This window comes from Argiope bruennichi, chromosome X2 (assembly GCF_947563725.1).
Source record: "Argiope bruennichi chromosome X2, qqArgBrue1.1, whole genome shotgun sequence".
In the NCBI taxonomy this organism is placed as follows: domain Eukaryota; kingdom Metazoa; phylum Arthropoda; class Arachnida; order Araneae; family Araneidae; genus Argiope; species Argiope bruennichi.
This window is the reverse complement of record NC_079163.1, coordinates 45,431,644-45,448,006: the sequence shown is the minus strand read 5'-3', so window position 1 is coordinate 45,448,006 and position 16,363 is coordinate 45,431,644. Positions and strand designations below refer to the sequence as shown.

The following is a 16,363-nucleotide window of genomic DNA, read 5'->3' as shown; positions in this document are numbered from 1 at the left end:
GAAGTGCTTTTCGTGACAACTGTGATCATTAAAATTTTTAGTAAATAATTTAGAATAACGCTGTTCTTCTAGCTTTAATATATATCATTATCTTTCCCAAAAATGATTGCTTTTGCGATATTACTACTGTTTTGGTCTCGGTAATTTTTTCAATACTAATATAATGCAGCTTATATTTTGCACATAAATATTTTGTCCCTCAACTTTTATTGCATTTGCAGGTAATTAGAATTATTTTTGCTGTATGTGATCCCTTACTAGAGTATGTGTGCTCCAACGATTTGTACACCAATTTCCATTTTCAAGCCAATAGATTAAATCTGTATCTCGACAATGTTAGTATTTGGATTGTGCAACGGAAATGTCAATGTGCTTGGAAGAATACAACAGTTGTACTTGACATGCTAATTTATTAAAACATTCATATTTCATCTCTTTCAAACTTCATCGTAATATTGTACAATGTAATGATGAGCCTCTTTTCCTCTTTCGATGCTGTTATAAGTAGAATTATGACAATTGAAGATCGGAATAATGTCTTGCAGGCATTTTGCCTGAACATATGAATTACCTACAATTTTCTCTTCCAATAAAAACCTGAAATTATGTTAGAAAAACTAAACGCGTGAAAGGACAAAATTGAAATTTTTGCAATCGCTCAGAAAGTTAGAATTCTGTCGACTTTTAGAATCGTAAAAACTAACATTGACGAAAATTTTATCTTCTTTGTACAAGTCATATTTTATAATTAAAAAAAAAAAAGTCTGGTACTAATATTAGGTGTTATTTAGATTTTTTTAAAGAAGTTTTACCTTTTTCTTCTTCTTTTTTATTATTTTTTAATTACTTTTGATTTTCAGTCGTGTGTATTTTTCATACACGCTATACTGTAACCACCTGCATATAAACGTTTTGCTATTTCAGCTTGTTAAAATTATTCATATATAGATTAAATTAAAATCGATGCAAAAATATTTGGTTTGGCAGATTTGGAAGGGGAAAAGAACCCCGAAATTTCCGTTACCTAAGGTCCTTCAGAAGGTTTAATCCGTTCCTGGATAGGGAGGTATTCAAACATCCCTTCTATTCAGCAAATCATGCAAATGGCAGGGTCTGGAAGAGTACAATAGGCAGAAAATCGTTTTATCAGCCGTCAACCATTGTTAATTCTACAATAAGTAAGCTCCCCCTCTACGACTCTATTGAAACCCGTAACGAGAGAAGACTGCCTGCACTTTAAATCTGTAACGGCCGTGTGGCCTCTTCTTTTCCCTTCTTTCTCCTCTCTGCAGCTGACAAAAGATACAGAAAAAGAAAATAATAATAATAAAAAAAAATTTGGTCAATTTTCCATAGTTGAAGCTGCTTTACTACATAATATACACACACTGTGGTGAAGGGGAACTGAGGCACAACACCCGATAGACGGGGGTTGTGACTGAGGGCGTGAAACAACCCCTCATTCCCAGATGTTTCAGCATTTTTTTTTTTTTTTCTTTTGCACGTCGATATCAAACGGAAAAATATGATTACGGTGCAAGGAACAAAGAAGTGAAATTTTACTTTCCTAGTCAATATTTTTGTGATATATGTCTTGAAATGTTATTTAAATAATTTGGTACTGAAAGAAAATGTTGACTCTGCTAAAGTGACAAAACTGTGTTTGAAGTAAAGAGAAAGTACTGATTCTATTTCATGCAAATGCCGTGCTTGTATTCGCCAAAATCAATCTTTTTAATCGTAGAATCAAAAATATATTATTTTTATGCAAATGAGCATATAGTTCACATTATTCTCTAAAATATCTATCGATTCTCCGTAGATTATTCTCTGCGGTATACATATCAGATTACATTTAATCTACTGATTACTCAGAATGGATGATGACGTTAAAGAAACAATGAAGATTCGTGTCTTAACGAAGGAAATAATGCCGGTTGAAACAGATACATTTTTTAAAAATATATCACGTGCATTTTTAGCAAAATAAATATAATTTTTATTGTCCTTATGCTATAGCAATTTTTCGAATTGAATATCATGCACCAACATAAATAAACAAACAGGATAACTTTTCGGTTATTTAAATTTAGCTCGAAAATAAAAGAAATAATCAGGTTATACAGATTCAATACAGGTTACAAACCCGATGAAAATGTTAAACCGGGAACTAACAGAAGATCGCGCATTTCATAAAGGTTTATTGATGTCCTGAACCACGTCTTGGAAAGCTCCTCATTGGCGGAAATGATCATTTAATGTCTGTAACGTCAGAAAACAAAAATGTTTGCTGTCATTATTCATCTTAATAATCTTGCAATCTTTTTCAAATTTTTAAAAATTATCCAAGTTCTTTTCAGTTCCTAAAAATTATTCAAAGGATTCCATTTGTAGTAAATTAGCTCACTGGAATTCTTTTTTAATATTTTTTTTTTTTTTTTTTGTAGATTTGTAGATAAGAAAATTGTCTGCAATTTATTTTTTTTCTCTCTGAACCCTTGAAATTCCAATTAAAAAAATTTTAAAATATTGTCTGTAACTCGAAAACATTTTGATTAACCGAAGATATAAACTAAAACTTAAATTCTCAACATATATTCATTTTCAGTTTTTATTAAATTCTGAAAAAATATTATTATTTGAATGTATCCGCATTTTAAATCTTCAGTGATCTTAAGACAATAATTCTTAAAATTTGTAATTCATTTGAAAGATCGCAGGAAGTATTCTAAGAGATTAGCGAAAACAAAAATTCATTGAAAGCAAGTATCTGTCAAATTGTAAAGTGTTTTTCTACTCTCACCTAAAATTTTCTGTTACCGGAAAATTATTATTTATTAAATCTATTTTTAATTGTATTATAATAAAGAAAATGTTTTTTAAAAACTTTTCCTACTCCAGGAAAACATTATACACAATGATACTATTATAAAAACCTTATTACGTCTATTGACTAAATGTTTTTAGATAAAATACGTATATAAAATACAACAATAGGATCGTTCGAATGCTCACTACGATTCAAAAAAATTTATTGTAGATCCTCAGTATCTGAGCTGTTTCAAAAAGTTGTGCCATTTCCAGCAAAAAGATATAGCATTACTCAACGGAATCAGTAAAATCGATATAAAATCTCGTTTTAAAATTTTTTTCTAAAGAATAAAAGTGCCAATATTCTGTTTTTTTTTTTTTTTTTTTTTAAGCTTACATTTTAGATATTTCATAAGTAGAATTTAAATTACAAAATGCTCCATCTTAAATTTTCAAATTGTTCTTTCCGTTTACAAAAATTTAAAAATCACGAAGATAAAAAAACCTTTTAAAAAAATGGACTGATTGGGAAACTTCCTTTTATTCAATTATCATGCCTATTGTTGTTGGAGAATATATGGAACTCGATTTTATAAAATGTAAACTTGCTGAAGAAATGTCTGCATGATAATACCCAAAAAATGCAACCGACAGTGTAAATAATATGAGGCATAATGATTTTTCTTATAAGAAAGTATGATATATAAAAAATCACAAACAAATTAAGATGAGTAAACAAACAATGTAACGAACAGATTTCAAAAATGATACCTAAAACCACGTTTATATACCTTTTCGTATCAGTGAATATAACATAATGAAAATTTGGTTTTAAAAACTTCATTTTCATTATTTTTTAATTTTTGTGTTTAATTTATAATAATCATTATAAATATTATGCAATCTTGTAGTCAATTTTTAATTCAATTTCCTATGGCGGCATGAACAAATTTAGATATAATTCAACTTATTTATTTCAAAGCTGTGTCAACAAAACTATCATTTATATAAACTTTTGTATCAATGAATATAAAAGATTTAAAAAAAAAATTCAGATTTGTTTTTAAAAAATTCATTTACAGGAATTTATATTTTTTAGTGTTTAATTTATAATTCGTTATAAATATTGTTACAAATCTGAATTATGTAATCGTGGAAAAAAACCGGTAAAACAGTTGTAAGATCTGTCCTGTGCGTGCTAAGCTTGGCGATCATTTGGCGACGAATTTGCCGAGTTTGGAGACTAAATGGTTCATACTGGAAAGTTCAAGAAGTTTCACGATCCATCCAGTAGGAACCGAGATACATCCAGAGACGTCCTGATTGGTCTGGAATATTCTAGCTCCGCCTCCCGGAGCTATATAAAAAGACAGGTACTCTGAAGCTGCGACGAAGTTGTGTGTATCGTCAGAAGTGGTGTGTGAGAGTGGTCGGAGTCGCCGACGAGTAAAAAGATTTTGGAGAGGATTAGACAGCAAGCAAGAAAGCTGCTGAACTATAACGATTAAATGCGTTACGTTATTATGATTGATCAACGGTATTTTGTTGTAGAAAAATTTTTATAACAATATTATGTAATCTTGTAATCAACTTTTTTATAATTCAATATTCTGTGGCGTACAGAATCAAAAATTAATCAATTGATGAACTGATAATTAAGTTCAGAAAGTATAAAAATAATGTATTAAAATAAAAAACTCACCACTATTGAAATTTTCAGGAATGTCAAGAAGAAAAAAAAACTGATTAAAGATTCTATCTTCATTAACATGAAGCCTGCTGAATAAGTTAAAAATTCTTAAATAAGAAAGTGTAACTATCATTATTGAACATAACATGCTTTTTTACTATACAATATTTCAAACCGAAAGAGTATGGAGGTAATTTATTATAAAGATTAAATTATTTCAGTAGTTGACACTGATTCTTTCAGACGGTGAAAGAGTGTGAAGAAAAGTGAAAGTGAAGAGTGTGTGAAAGAGATATTTGTTTTCTTCAAACAAATTCATAAAAAAAAAAGAATCTTGTATTATGAACTCTAATGTTCAAAATTTGATTCTTTAATGAACTTGATGACTTCAGTCATGAATTCCGGATTTTCGTGCACCACGTGACCGGCTCCCTTTACGCCAACAAGTTTCGCATTCGGAAACAGTTTCTTGATATTGCTTTCATCATCACCACTGCAATATAGATAAAAATTTCTTTTAGCGGATCATACACAAGAAGGTTAAAATTAATTATTTGAGTGCATGAGCATACCCACAAAGAATGAAGAAATACAAATTGATTTTTGTTGAGAAATGCGCATTTCAAATTTGCCTCATAGAATGAATACTCATCTTGTTGTTATATTAATTGGCATCAACATTTAAAAAGTTTAAAAGCACTGAGTCTAAAAACTATTCAGAAAACAAGAATACATTTTATTAACAACAAATAATTCTCTAATATAACAGATTTTGAAAATGAATTAGGTTAAGTAGAATAGCGAAAGAAATGCATTATTTTCAAAATAAATAATGCATGAAATTAATAATTACAAAATGCCACTTTAATAAAAATATATTTAGTTTACTTCCAAAATCATATTGGTTATATTTTTTAATATTCTTATATCGTTTCTGTATTATGGAAGGGAATTGATTGGTCTGAAATAATGAAATAAAACACTTTGTTATTTGATCTGTTTTGATTGTAGAAGAATTGAATATTATTGTTTACAATCTTAGTATGTTAAAAATATTTTACTAAATATGATTAATAATACCTGAAAACATAATAATTTTTTTAAATTTGATCTTTTTTTCATCTTTTCATGTTTTAACTCAAAAAACAAAATTAGAATTCTTTTGTCATGTAAATATTTCTCCCAATCAACTGTATATGCTTATCTCTAAAGAAGTTAAATATTAAGCTACGATTAGAATAGACACTCTGTGCATTAAGTTTACCGTTCTACGATTTATGAATTTTAATTTCAAATCTTTGCTATATGAAAATAAATTCGAAAAATAATGTTTTTACTTACATTTTAAAATTGGATTTAGTACCATATATAAAAAGCGCTGGCCCATCAAAACGCCCAGAGCTTTCAGTCCACAAAGAGTTAATATCCTTCATTAACATTTTAAAGAGTAGTGTATTTGTACCCCAACGGCATTTTCCATCAATACATTTAATAGGAAACATTTCAGGATCATCATAAGACAAAGACGTATTACTCTGAAAAAGAATATTTCGATATTAATGTATCATAAAATGTATTGCTTAGATGAATTATGACATTTATCGGGAAGTTTATATAAAGTTCCATTTAGAGATTTATTTCATAAGATCACCTATTTTTTAATCGTAATAATAGTTATAGAAGTAGATAACGATGCTTTTGTATTAACTTTGTTAACTCTGCTGAAAATAAAATACAATACATTTTAGTTGTTTCATTCACCTAGCAGTTGATTTTGTTATTATTTAGCAATTACATTTTAAGTTACAACTTTATTTTTTACCTCTTTAATTTGATCTGTTTTATAGTTTCAATATCTTCTATTATTCTAATTTTATAGTTTCAATATTTTCCATTATTCTAGTTTTATAGTTCCAATATTATCTTTTATTTCTAATTAGATTCTTTTCGTCATAATAAAATTGAAAATCATTGATAGTTTCGATATGAATTTTTGTTTACTCTTAACCTCATTTTCTTCAGTTTTTTCATAGCTTTGATCGGGAACAACTGAAATTATTATTAAAACATTTCATTAAATAAAATAAACATTATTCTCAATTTTCTGCTACATAGAACTGTATTTTCTACTTTCATTTATTGAATTCACGGCTTACTTATAAACTGCTTTATCTTCGATTTTTAAAAATCAATTATTGTTAAAGGACATTTATTCAAATTTTGGATTCTTCCGGATAAATAACAAAACAGAAAGCAAAATCATATGGATCTTACCTTCCCTAGATAGTCATTAAAATTCTTCAGAAATATTTCTTTTGCTTCTCTTTCCGAGACTCCTTCGGGTATGAGAGTTTCGATGTCTTTAAACAAATTTAAATATAAAAACAATTCTTCTATACCTTCTGTACTCAAACCATTTGGCCTCATGTCTTCAACTATTGCTTTTTCAACTCGTTCCGGCTGTTAACAATATAATGAATCATTATTTAAACACTACAAAATATTAAACTCGGCATGAAAACTCCTTAGGGTATAAGAATAATGACATCTTTCAATATGTTAGCATATGAAAGCACTTTTCTCAAACCATTTTGTTTTTTGCCTTGAATTATTACTTTGTAAATAATTTCCGGTTGTTTATAGTCCTCTAGTTGGTGTGATGTGGAAATTTGGAGAGGAGTGTGCCACCTCAGGTGTCGTCCTCGTCATCTGAGGTCGGTTCAAAATTACGAGGTCTGTCCCAAAATAACCTTAGGGTTGCTTTAAAACGGGACTTTAATATTACTAAACTAAACTCCAGTTGTTAATAATATAGTCAATCATAATTTAAACAATACAAAATATTAAACTCAGTATAAAAAATTATTTCAAGAAAAATTATTAAAATCTATTAAAAAGACGACTTAAAATATTTTGTCTTTTCATTTCCTTTTCCTAAATCCCTACTTGTGTAATCATAAAAAAAAAAAAAAAAAAAAAAAAAAAAAAAAAAAAAACTATGATTTAAGTGAAGTCAAATCCAGTTCACATAATATACGTCAAATATAGCCAATTTAATTTCTGAAATTCATTGAGAGACCAAGAGATAAATAAAGAAACATGGCATCATAATACAGCAAAATGTAATATGCGCTTAGATGTTAAATTCATAGTATGAATTTAACATCTTGTCATCAACATCACGTGAATTGATTTCATTTTAGTTTATAACTTATTTGTTTTAATATCACTAGTCGGTTGCTAATTTTTATTTTTCCAAATACCACGTTTATTAAGAAAACACAGTATGAATTAAAAGATTTATTATTCTTGCAATTATTTTTTAGACTTCTTTATTGTTCAACAACTTAAAAATACTTATATTAATCTCTCTGAAAATGGATAATTATAGTAATTACACATGTTAGGCTTAAAAATACGTACGTAATTAAGAGCTAGGTGAACTGTAACTTTACCACCCAAACTGTGTCCAAGCACAACTGCCTTTGGAATCTCAAGTTTATCCAACAAATGCTTGATATCTTCAGTCATAGCTGCAGTATCCGCTTCATCACTCCATGGACTCTCTCCGTGATTTCGTAGATCTGCTACGCAAACCTAGAAAAAGAAAATATAAACTGTATATAAATAAGAAGAAGCAGAGTATTTTAATGTAGAATATACCATCACAATTTTAAAAAGAATTCACAACTTTAAGAGATGATAGAATATGGAAAAAGTCAATGATAATTTTCGTAATACAATACCAAGAGTTTTGGAGCAAGATGACACAAAAAGTTTTCATAGTTTCCGAAAGTCCAATTGTTCTAGATAGATCCATCATCAGTCTTTTTAGATCTTCAGATCTCTTTTACTACGATTTCTTTTTTGGAAGCATATGAAAAATCTGACAACTTAACTGATGACCCCGTAATTCGAATTAGTGGCGCTGATGTAAATGCATTTGACATCATGAGTATTTTCTTAAGATACGCATTTACACAGATAGCGTTGTGATGTATGTATTGCTGCTAGTCAATTATTTGAACAATTTTGGTAATAATCAAACACTATTTTGCTCAGATTCGCTGCTAAAACAGCTTTTCATTTCCCCCCCCTCCTTCCTTACTGGATTTTATGCTTTGCATTCTGTTATGCAGTTTCCTGATTTAATTACGCCTTTTAAATCATCATTGCTTTTGCTGTAATTTATATATTTTTATATACATATTAAAAAAAAATGTTAGACAAATAGGAAACACTCCATGTGTTTATAAAAAGTTTACTGATACCAAGAATGTTTATATAATTCATGTGTTATAAAAGTTTACTGATACCAAGAATGTTTATATAATATTTTCATAAATTTAACATTTATGAAAAATATTCCAGACTAAGTTTTATTTCAATTCCATATTATAACTTCTTTGAACAAATATTAAGTGCGTAAATTTTCTTTTCAAAATAATGTTTAAATTCTTTTTTTCTAAATGTCATATAAGTCAGTTTCTTGTAGCCGTACTTAATATAATACCTGAAACTATCTGAGATTAAAGAAATTTGGTACGAAATTAGAACTTTAAGAAAAGAATAAAAAGTTATAAAATTGTTTCACTTTCTTATTTTACTAATTTAGAATTTAAAATATAATTTTGTTAAACGAAATGAAATTAAGCAAAAAGCTCGTTTTCATGTAGATCTAGAAAATTCAATAATTTAAGGATAAGATAAAAAAAATTCTTAGCTTGACCAACAATGATCTATTGAGATAAAACATGATGAACCTGGAGAAAATATTTTCAGGATTTACCATTTATCTGTGCTTTTAACCAATATTAATCAAATATTACTAGATCTCTATGAGTACTTTAACAAAGGTTTGACTATTACAGTCAGGCTCGTTGCAATTGGTTTACATATTTTTCCTCCAGGTAGAACAAAAATATGAGATCTCTAAATATCTTCTGGGAAGCAAAATGCCTTCATATATTGAATCTAAGTCATTTTGATACTTTTGTGGCTACTCCAAAGTCATTTGAACTGAAGATGCTATACTTGCTCTTTAACTGACAAAATTCATGAATCTAAATCAGTATCCAAATTCATGGTCCACGGCTCAAGGAATTGGCTTAAATATACTCTATGATTAGAAACACAGTATTCTTAAGCAACGTTCATACGAGACCAACTATTGCGCTCAATAGAAGGCCACGTGACCTCAATGGGACAGTAGCCAATGACTGTCCCGATTAGACAACCATTTACCATTGTCGAATTGGGGTCACATGATATTCCAGCGGTAGGCGTGACCTTCTATCGCGTGCAGTTGTTGGTCTCGTGTGAACGCTGCATTTTATGCTCGTCTCCTGGTTAAATATGTTCATGGATAGATACAGTTGCAATTGCAACTGATAAATATGCGATTACATCTCATAATTTAGTTTTATTTAAAGTTCTATAAAATGTGTTCAATCTTTGCGATTCATTTGAAACTACTCACTTTTTTCCCTGTTTTTAGAGCTAAAACCTCGGAAATACCTTTCCACGACTCTTTAAAACTTGATAGGCCATGTATTAGAATAATAGGCACATCATCACTGCTACAAGTGTCTTCAGATGCTCGTAAACAAGAATATGCAAGGTCCACTGGCTTCGGTCTAGAAAGGAAATAATTTATGAGATATATACATTTCAAAGTTTTATAGATAATTTCTTCCGATTGGATGGAATTTTTTTTTGGGAGGCTATATTTGAATTTCGCATTTTGACTAGAGAAAAGGGATTATTCAGAAGAAATGATGCTGCCTGCTTCTCTCACGGAATTATAGACAATGGTAATTCAGATTGATAAACCTAAGCAGTACCAGAAAATGAAAATTAACTCCAATGTTATTATTGCATGCTATGCTGTTATGTTATGCTATTATCTATGTTATTATACTATTTTGTTATCTATGCTATTATTTTATGTTACTTCAATGCTTTTAACGTATTAGGAACAGGACCTTAAATGCGATCTTCTTCTAGTCGTACTATAAAACGCTTCAAACACAAGATACTAGCATATTTATTACATTTTTAAAAAATAACATTACGAGGGCACTAAATTAAAAAATTGTACTCCACTATTTCGGAACAGCATATCGATACATTAATACTGATAAAAAATGATAAATGGCATTTGCATACACATACATCAACCTTTATGATTTTGATTCGAATAATATTTCCTGCTCAAAAATTATAAGATTTTATTGCCTTTAGTGAATTCAAATTTTTAATGAGCATGTGAACGTATACGTGAGATTTTTTACCAGCATGAAAAATTTTATTGCATTATTTCATGTGAGATTAACAATAAAAATGACACATAAACTATTATTCTAAAATTTCATTGTTTATGAAAATAATATTTATTATGCGGAACTTACTTGGAAGCAAGATCAGAACTCGAGACGGATGGTGCCCAGAATATTGAAATACAAACCACTGATGCTAGCCAAAGCATTTTAAACTATAATAAAATAAATTATGAAAAAATGAATGAAACGAATTAAATTCATACGGATTTCACGCTAGTAAAGAACCGTACAATTATTTCAAAAAATAAAATCACGTAATTGTTTATTATAAGCATTTTAGATACCAATTACATACATATAAATGCATCTTCACATTTCAAAAATACGTCTTTATACCTTTGGAATGAATAGCGTATAAAAACCGGTAACTAAATAAAGCAAGAAAATAAAAGTATTTAATTTTCTTTTCATCAAAAGTAGAATGAAAGAATTATGGTTTGACGTTTTCAGAGAGTCAGAAATGTGAAGTACTTAAAAAAAAAAAACAAAAAAAAAAAACCGTGTAATATTTCTTTAAGATAAGCATTGCTTTTTATATTTTGAGATATCGAAAGTGGTATTTCTTTTCTAAAAATAATATTCTGCAATTTGGAAATTTAAAGAAATAAGGTTAACCACTCTTTTTCATCCTTCTTTTCTCAAGGCAGCCTTTGAACAAAAGTCTCCCAGACGTTTTAGAAACAATCACATTATTAAATACGAAAAGAAAACGAACTTCCAATACTAATGGAGCATGATTATATACATGATTACATGAATATACATGATTTTGATTCAGAAAATGATTTCTAAATAAATTTTGGGAACTGAATTTTAGAGAAATTATATACATCTAAACAAATTATTTTGCTTAATCTGGAAATCAATAGTTTATCAAATTCATTAACAGACTGTGCTACTCATATGCAATAAAATTTTATTAAATTAACCGATTAATTATTAATAAAGTTCTGAAAATATTAAACCAATGTAATTTCATCAAGAATACACATGTGTAAAAAAATTTCAGGATTCTAGCACATCAAAAAGTGTGTAAAAAATTCTTACAAGATTATAACTTTACAAACATGAAGCAAGTCAATTAAATAAAATTGTGTAAAAACGCATGTTACTCTATTATTTGTTTATAATGAATATGATAATTGTATTATAAGAAGGCCATATTTTATAGTAATTTTTTATTTAGAAGAGAAAAATCTTAGTCTTTGATTTAAAGAGAAAATCTAAAGTCTAAAATCTTTTTTATTGGATTTTATTTCTTTTGATTTATTACACATTGTCATCAGATCTATCTGCTCCTTCACATCTTTAGTTATATCATTCAAATTTAATAAATAAATTCAAAAAATTATCTATATAATACAATAGTTAGTTTTATCTTTTTTTTTTTTTTGTTGTTGTTATGTAAGTTAAAGAAATCTGATTATATCAAGAGAAAAATTTAAAAAGTTTTTACCAGTTTTCAGATATCTATATGGAAACAAAGACAAAGAAAGAATATACCTAAGTTTACACTGCAAACAAACCTCTGTACTCTTTCTGATGATAGCGAAGTTATTGGGCGATTTACAAAGATAAGCAGAACTGGTCAGATAAAGGAAAACCCTGTCAGATAAAGGAAAATCAGATTTCTTTCCTTCAATTAATGCATGATTGATTCCTAATTATAGAGGAAATAAAATTACTATTGTGCTACGAAATTTTAAACCAGAAGGGTTATCCCCAATTATCTTTTAAAATTGAATTACTTTATTAGTAATATTGAATGAAAGCTTTTTAAGCAAACTTCTTAACAGATATTGTTTTCAATATTTCAAGGAATCTAAGCTCTCGTTTAAACTGCGAAGGATACGGATTTTTTTTAAAGATTATTTTGGAGTTTTATAATCCTCTTAAAAATGACCACACTCCACTTTTTTTTTTTCTCATGCATTGTAATAAACTCTTAACCAATATTCAAAACTTTTATCTCCTATGTAATATTTTTATGTTAACGCTCTCTAAGTGATTTATATCATAGATATTACAAATCATTTCACTATAAAATAATATTAATATATCATTTTTTACTTGGCTAGGGTTATACGGATTGTTTAGTTAATTTTTGTTGTATTAACGTCCCACTTTGCAGCTATAACAGTTTTATGGATGCAGGCATTGAAATCTTGAAACATGTCACTTAGACGTTAATGGCCTAAATTGGTAGACCATTTCTAGAATTTTCATACTAAGCTAATATGGAAACATCTCATCACTGATACCATGTTAACCTGTATTTGGCCCACAAACAAGGATTAATTTTAGTTGAATCGAAACGAAAATTCCTTACACACCGACGAGGCCGACTAAGTGACTTTTGGCATTAAGTCTGGCATTTGGTCCATATGCAAGGAATAGCTGTAATCGAAACGGAGCATGAAATTACTATTCATAAACAATATCAAATACATGGCTCTGCCCTCAATCTTCTATTGGCCCACTTATAAGGAATAGCTTCGATGGAGTTGGAGCATGAAATCTTTATTTACCGATATTGTCGAATACGTGAAGGTTTGCTGTTTGGTGATTTTTGACTAACTAAGTGACTTTTGGCATTAAGTCTGGCATTTGATTCATATGCAAGAAATAGCTGTAATCGAAACGGAGCATGAAATTACTATTCATAAACAATATCAAATACATGGCTCTGCCCTCAATCTTCTATTGGCCCACTTATAAGGAATAGTTTCGATGGAGTTGGAGCATGAAATCTTTATTTACCAATATTGTCGAATACGTGAAGGTTTGCTATTTGGCTCACATATGTGGAATGGCTTTACTAGAATTGGAACAAGAATTCCTTACTCAGTGACAGCAAAAAATACGTGATTCTCAGTTTGCTATTTAGCCAGCATAAATGGAATTGGTTTAATGGAATCCAAACATGCAATCCTTACTCACTGACAATTTCGAATCCACGCTTTGTTCTCAGTCTGCCAAAATCTTGGCATCTGACGCATGTGAGAAAAAATTAAGATATTATGGACGTTTTTAAAATTTCTTTAATAGTTATAAAAGGATAAGAATAAATATAAAGTACACATTTTTATAAAATTGTATTTCATATATTTGTAGTATCTGTTGACACACTTCACATTTTGGTAATATACTCATCATGATGTGATATGAAGAATTTAAAAACTTCTTGGATCGATGAAATAAGAATTATGAATCATAAAGTAATGTCTATCAAAAAAATAATACAGAGTGTACACTTGCTCATTTTAGGGAGAAATACCGCTTTCTGATTTCTTGCAAGCAATTACAGTAATATTTCTTCGAAATATCCACTTTTTATTACAATACACATTTGTATTGAGGAAAGTTTCCTTTGGATGCTCTGTAGCAGTCAAGATGGATATTTCCATTCGTGGACAAACCGATTTCGCAGATTGATAATGATGCATTCTGGCCAGCTACATGCATGACTTTTAGGTAACCCGCAAGAAGAAATTCAGTGTAGTTAGGAAAGGTCACCTTAGAGGTCATTCTATTCTGTTTACATAACCGCGTATATTGTGTCAGAAATTTTCCTACAAAACCTTTAATTGCTCATTGTCTTCAGAGACGTAGTTATAACGATGATTGGAAATAACGGGATTTGCATCTGTAGATTTCTAAATACGTTATACTATATCAGTAACATTCTGTAATTTTGAAATTGTCTTTTCCACTTTCTGCTTTCTTTTTTTAAGTTAACTTGCTTGTAGCTAAGATTAATCATGATTAAAATTGTATAGAAGGGGGGCTCTGAGATATGTGCATTCATACTCAATACAATACAAATTATACATTAATTATTTTAATATATAACATGTTATTAAACAACAGATTTATATTAATATATAACAAAGACCAGTTATTAAAACAACAGCTTCCGTAGTGTTAGTTAATTTCTTAAAATACAATGATCGCTCGCGAATGTTATTTTACATTTTTACGAAGCATTTCAAGGAACTAAAAAGAAATTAGAATTTTTCATAAATAAAACAAAGAATGCTATTTTTTCCTTTATACAAATAAAAAAATACTTGCAATTGCATCGGTTTATGCCTATAAGAAAAACCGGAGTTCTCTCTGCAACTTTCTCGTTTACCCCAACAAGCTGGCCACTTATAATATGCAGTCAGCAATGCTTTTGTGTATTTTATTTTAAAAAATTTTCATTGATATCAATGAAACACCTTTAAATTGATCATGAATCACTTTTTTATTTAGAGGGTATATCATAGTTGCCTTGTCAGTTCATAATTTTGGAGCTACACGACAATAACTTCCAAAGTTTTATCTGCACTAATAGACCCTTAACTTGCGGTTATTTTTTTTTGAAAATGTAAGCAATGTTCCTTTCGTACAGATTAAAAAGGCTGGACTAATTTTCAAAAAAAAAAAAAAAAAAAAAAAATGGTTAATTTGTAATGCATTAAACCCTTGGTCATTTTTGAAGCATTCCGAGAAATATTTAGCATGTCAAAGATAAGCTGACAATAAGCTTTATTTGAAGAAAGTTAGTCATTTTATTAAATGAAAAATTACTTTTTATTGATTGTAGTTAATTAAAACTTAATTGATCCTTACCTAATCCCTTTTGAATAAAAACTTCTTTTATAGTAGTTTCCTTACAGGATCTTTCAGTTTAAACAACATTGCTTTTGAATCAATGAAAAATCATTCATCATAAATATATGTATACATACGTTTTATTATCGTCAGAATACTGATGGTCTGATAAAATTTTATTTTGCTTTTTGCTGATAGCGCGATTTCACGGTTACGTGACAGCCGGGTGATAGTATAGTGAGGGTTTAGGGAGATTTCAAACCGATAAATCGCCAAGGAAACGTACATTGTTGTTTATCTTATGTTAGCTTCTTTTTTATGCACATTTTTGTACTTTAATCGCGCAATTTTGTTTACATTTCTCGTTACAGCGATCCATTTATAGCAACTAAACGGAAAAAAAAAAATCGTTATTCCTTTTTAAACTTGAAGAAAAATTGAGTGAATTCAGTGTTTTCAAAATGACTCATAAAGATGGACTAAATACTATTGAAGTAACCATGAAGGCATTTAACATTTAGAGGAAGCCATAAATACATATACAGTAACTTTTCATCAGATCAGATAGGGAAATTTAACATCAATTTATAGAGAAACAATTAAATCCTCCAAACTGAAAAAAACCGTTTCATCATTACAGATTCTTAATGGTGCTTAACGTTAGATTTATGATAGGCATGTATGATTATTTTTTATTTGTAACATTTTTGTTTTATCTTGAAATATAATATGCTAGGAAGGATATTAATGTTTGATGCATACATTTTACATAAAAACAACTCTTGCCTTTCTTTCTCCTTACTAACCACCTTCGCCTAAATGAGACTTTACCTTATTAATTAATATTCTTAATATATAGGGTACCTATTCCAATCATGGTCATTTAGAACATTTTGGAGTATTTCATTGACCGACTCAAAGT

At 28.9% G+C, this 16,363-nt stretch overlaps 1 protein-coding gene across 4 annotated transcripts; it reads right to left on the bottom strand.

Moving 5' to 3' along the window:
* Window positions 1-4,730: 4,730 nt before the first annotated feature.
* LOC129960608 (protein ABHD11-like) lies at window positions 4,731-15,613 on the bottom strand. 4 transcript variants are annotated; one of them, XM_056074133.1, is made up of 8 exons: window positions 15,460-15,504; window positions 12,369-12,447; window positions 10,912-10,994; window positions 9,981-10,137; window positions 7,925-8,098; window positions 6,776-6,961; window positions 5,843-6,036; window positions 4,731-4,994 (listed from the first exon to the last, which is right to left on the bottom strand). In XM_056074133.1, exons 3-8 carry the CDS (start codon window positions 10,986-10,988, stop codon window positions 4,850-4,852), a joined length of 933 nt encoding a protein of 310 aa, XP_055930108.1. In that variant the 5' UTR covers window positions 10,989-10,994; window positions 12,369-12,447; window positions 15,460-15,504; the 3' UTR covers window positions 4,731-4,849. The 4 variants fall into 4 exon arrangements, with proteins under 4 accessions (XP_055930108.1, XP_055930105.1, XP_055930107.1 ...); XM_056074130.1 differs by lacking the exon at window positions 12,369-12,447 and having other exon boundaries at window positions 15,460-15,613; XM_056074132.1 differs by lacking the exon at window positions 15,460-15,504 and having other exon boundaries at window positions 12,346-12,422.
* Window positions 15,614-16,363: the final 750 nt, after the last annotated feature.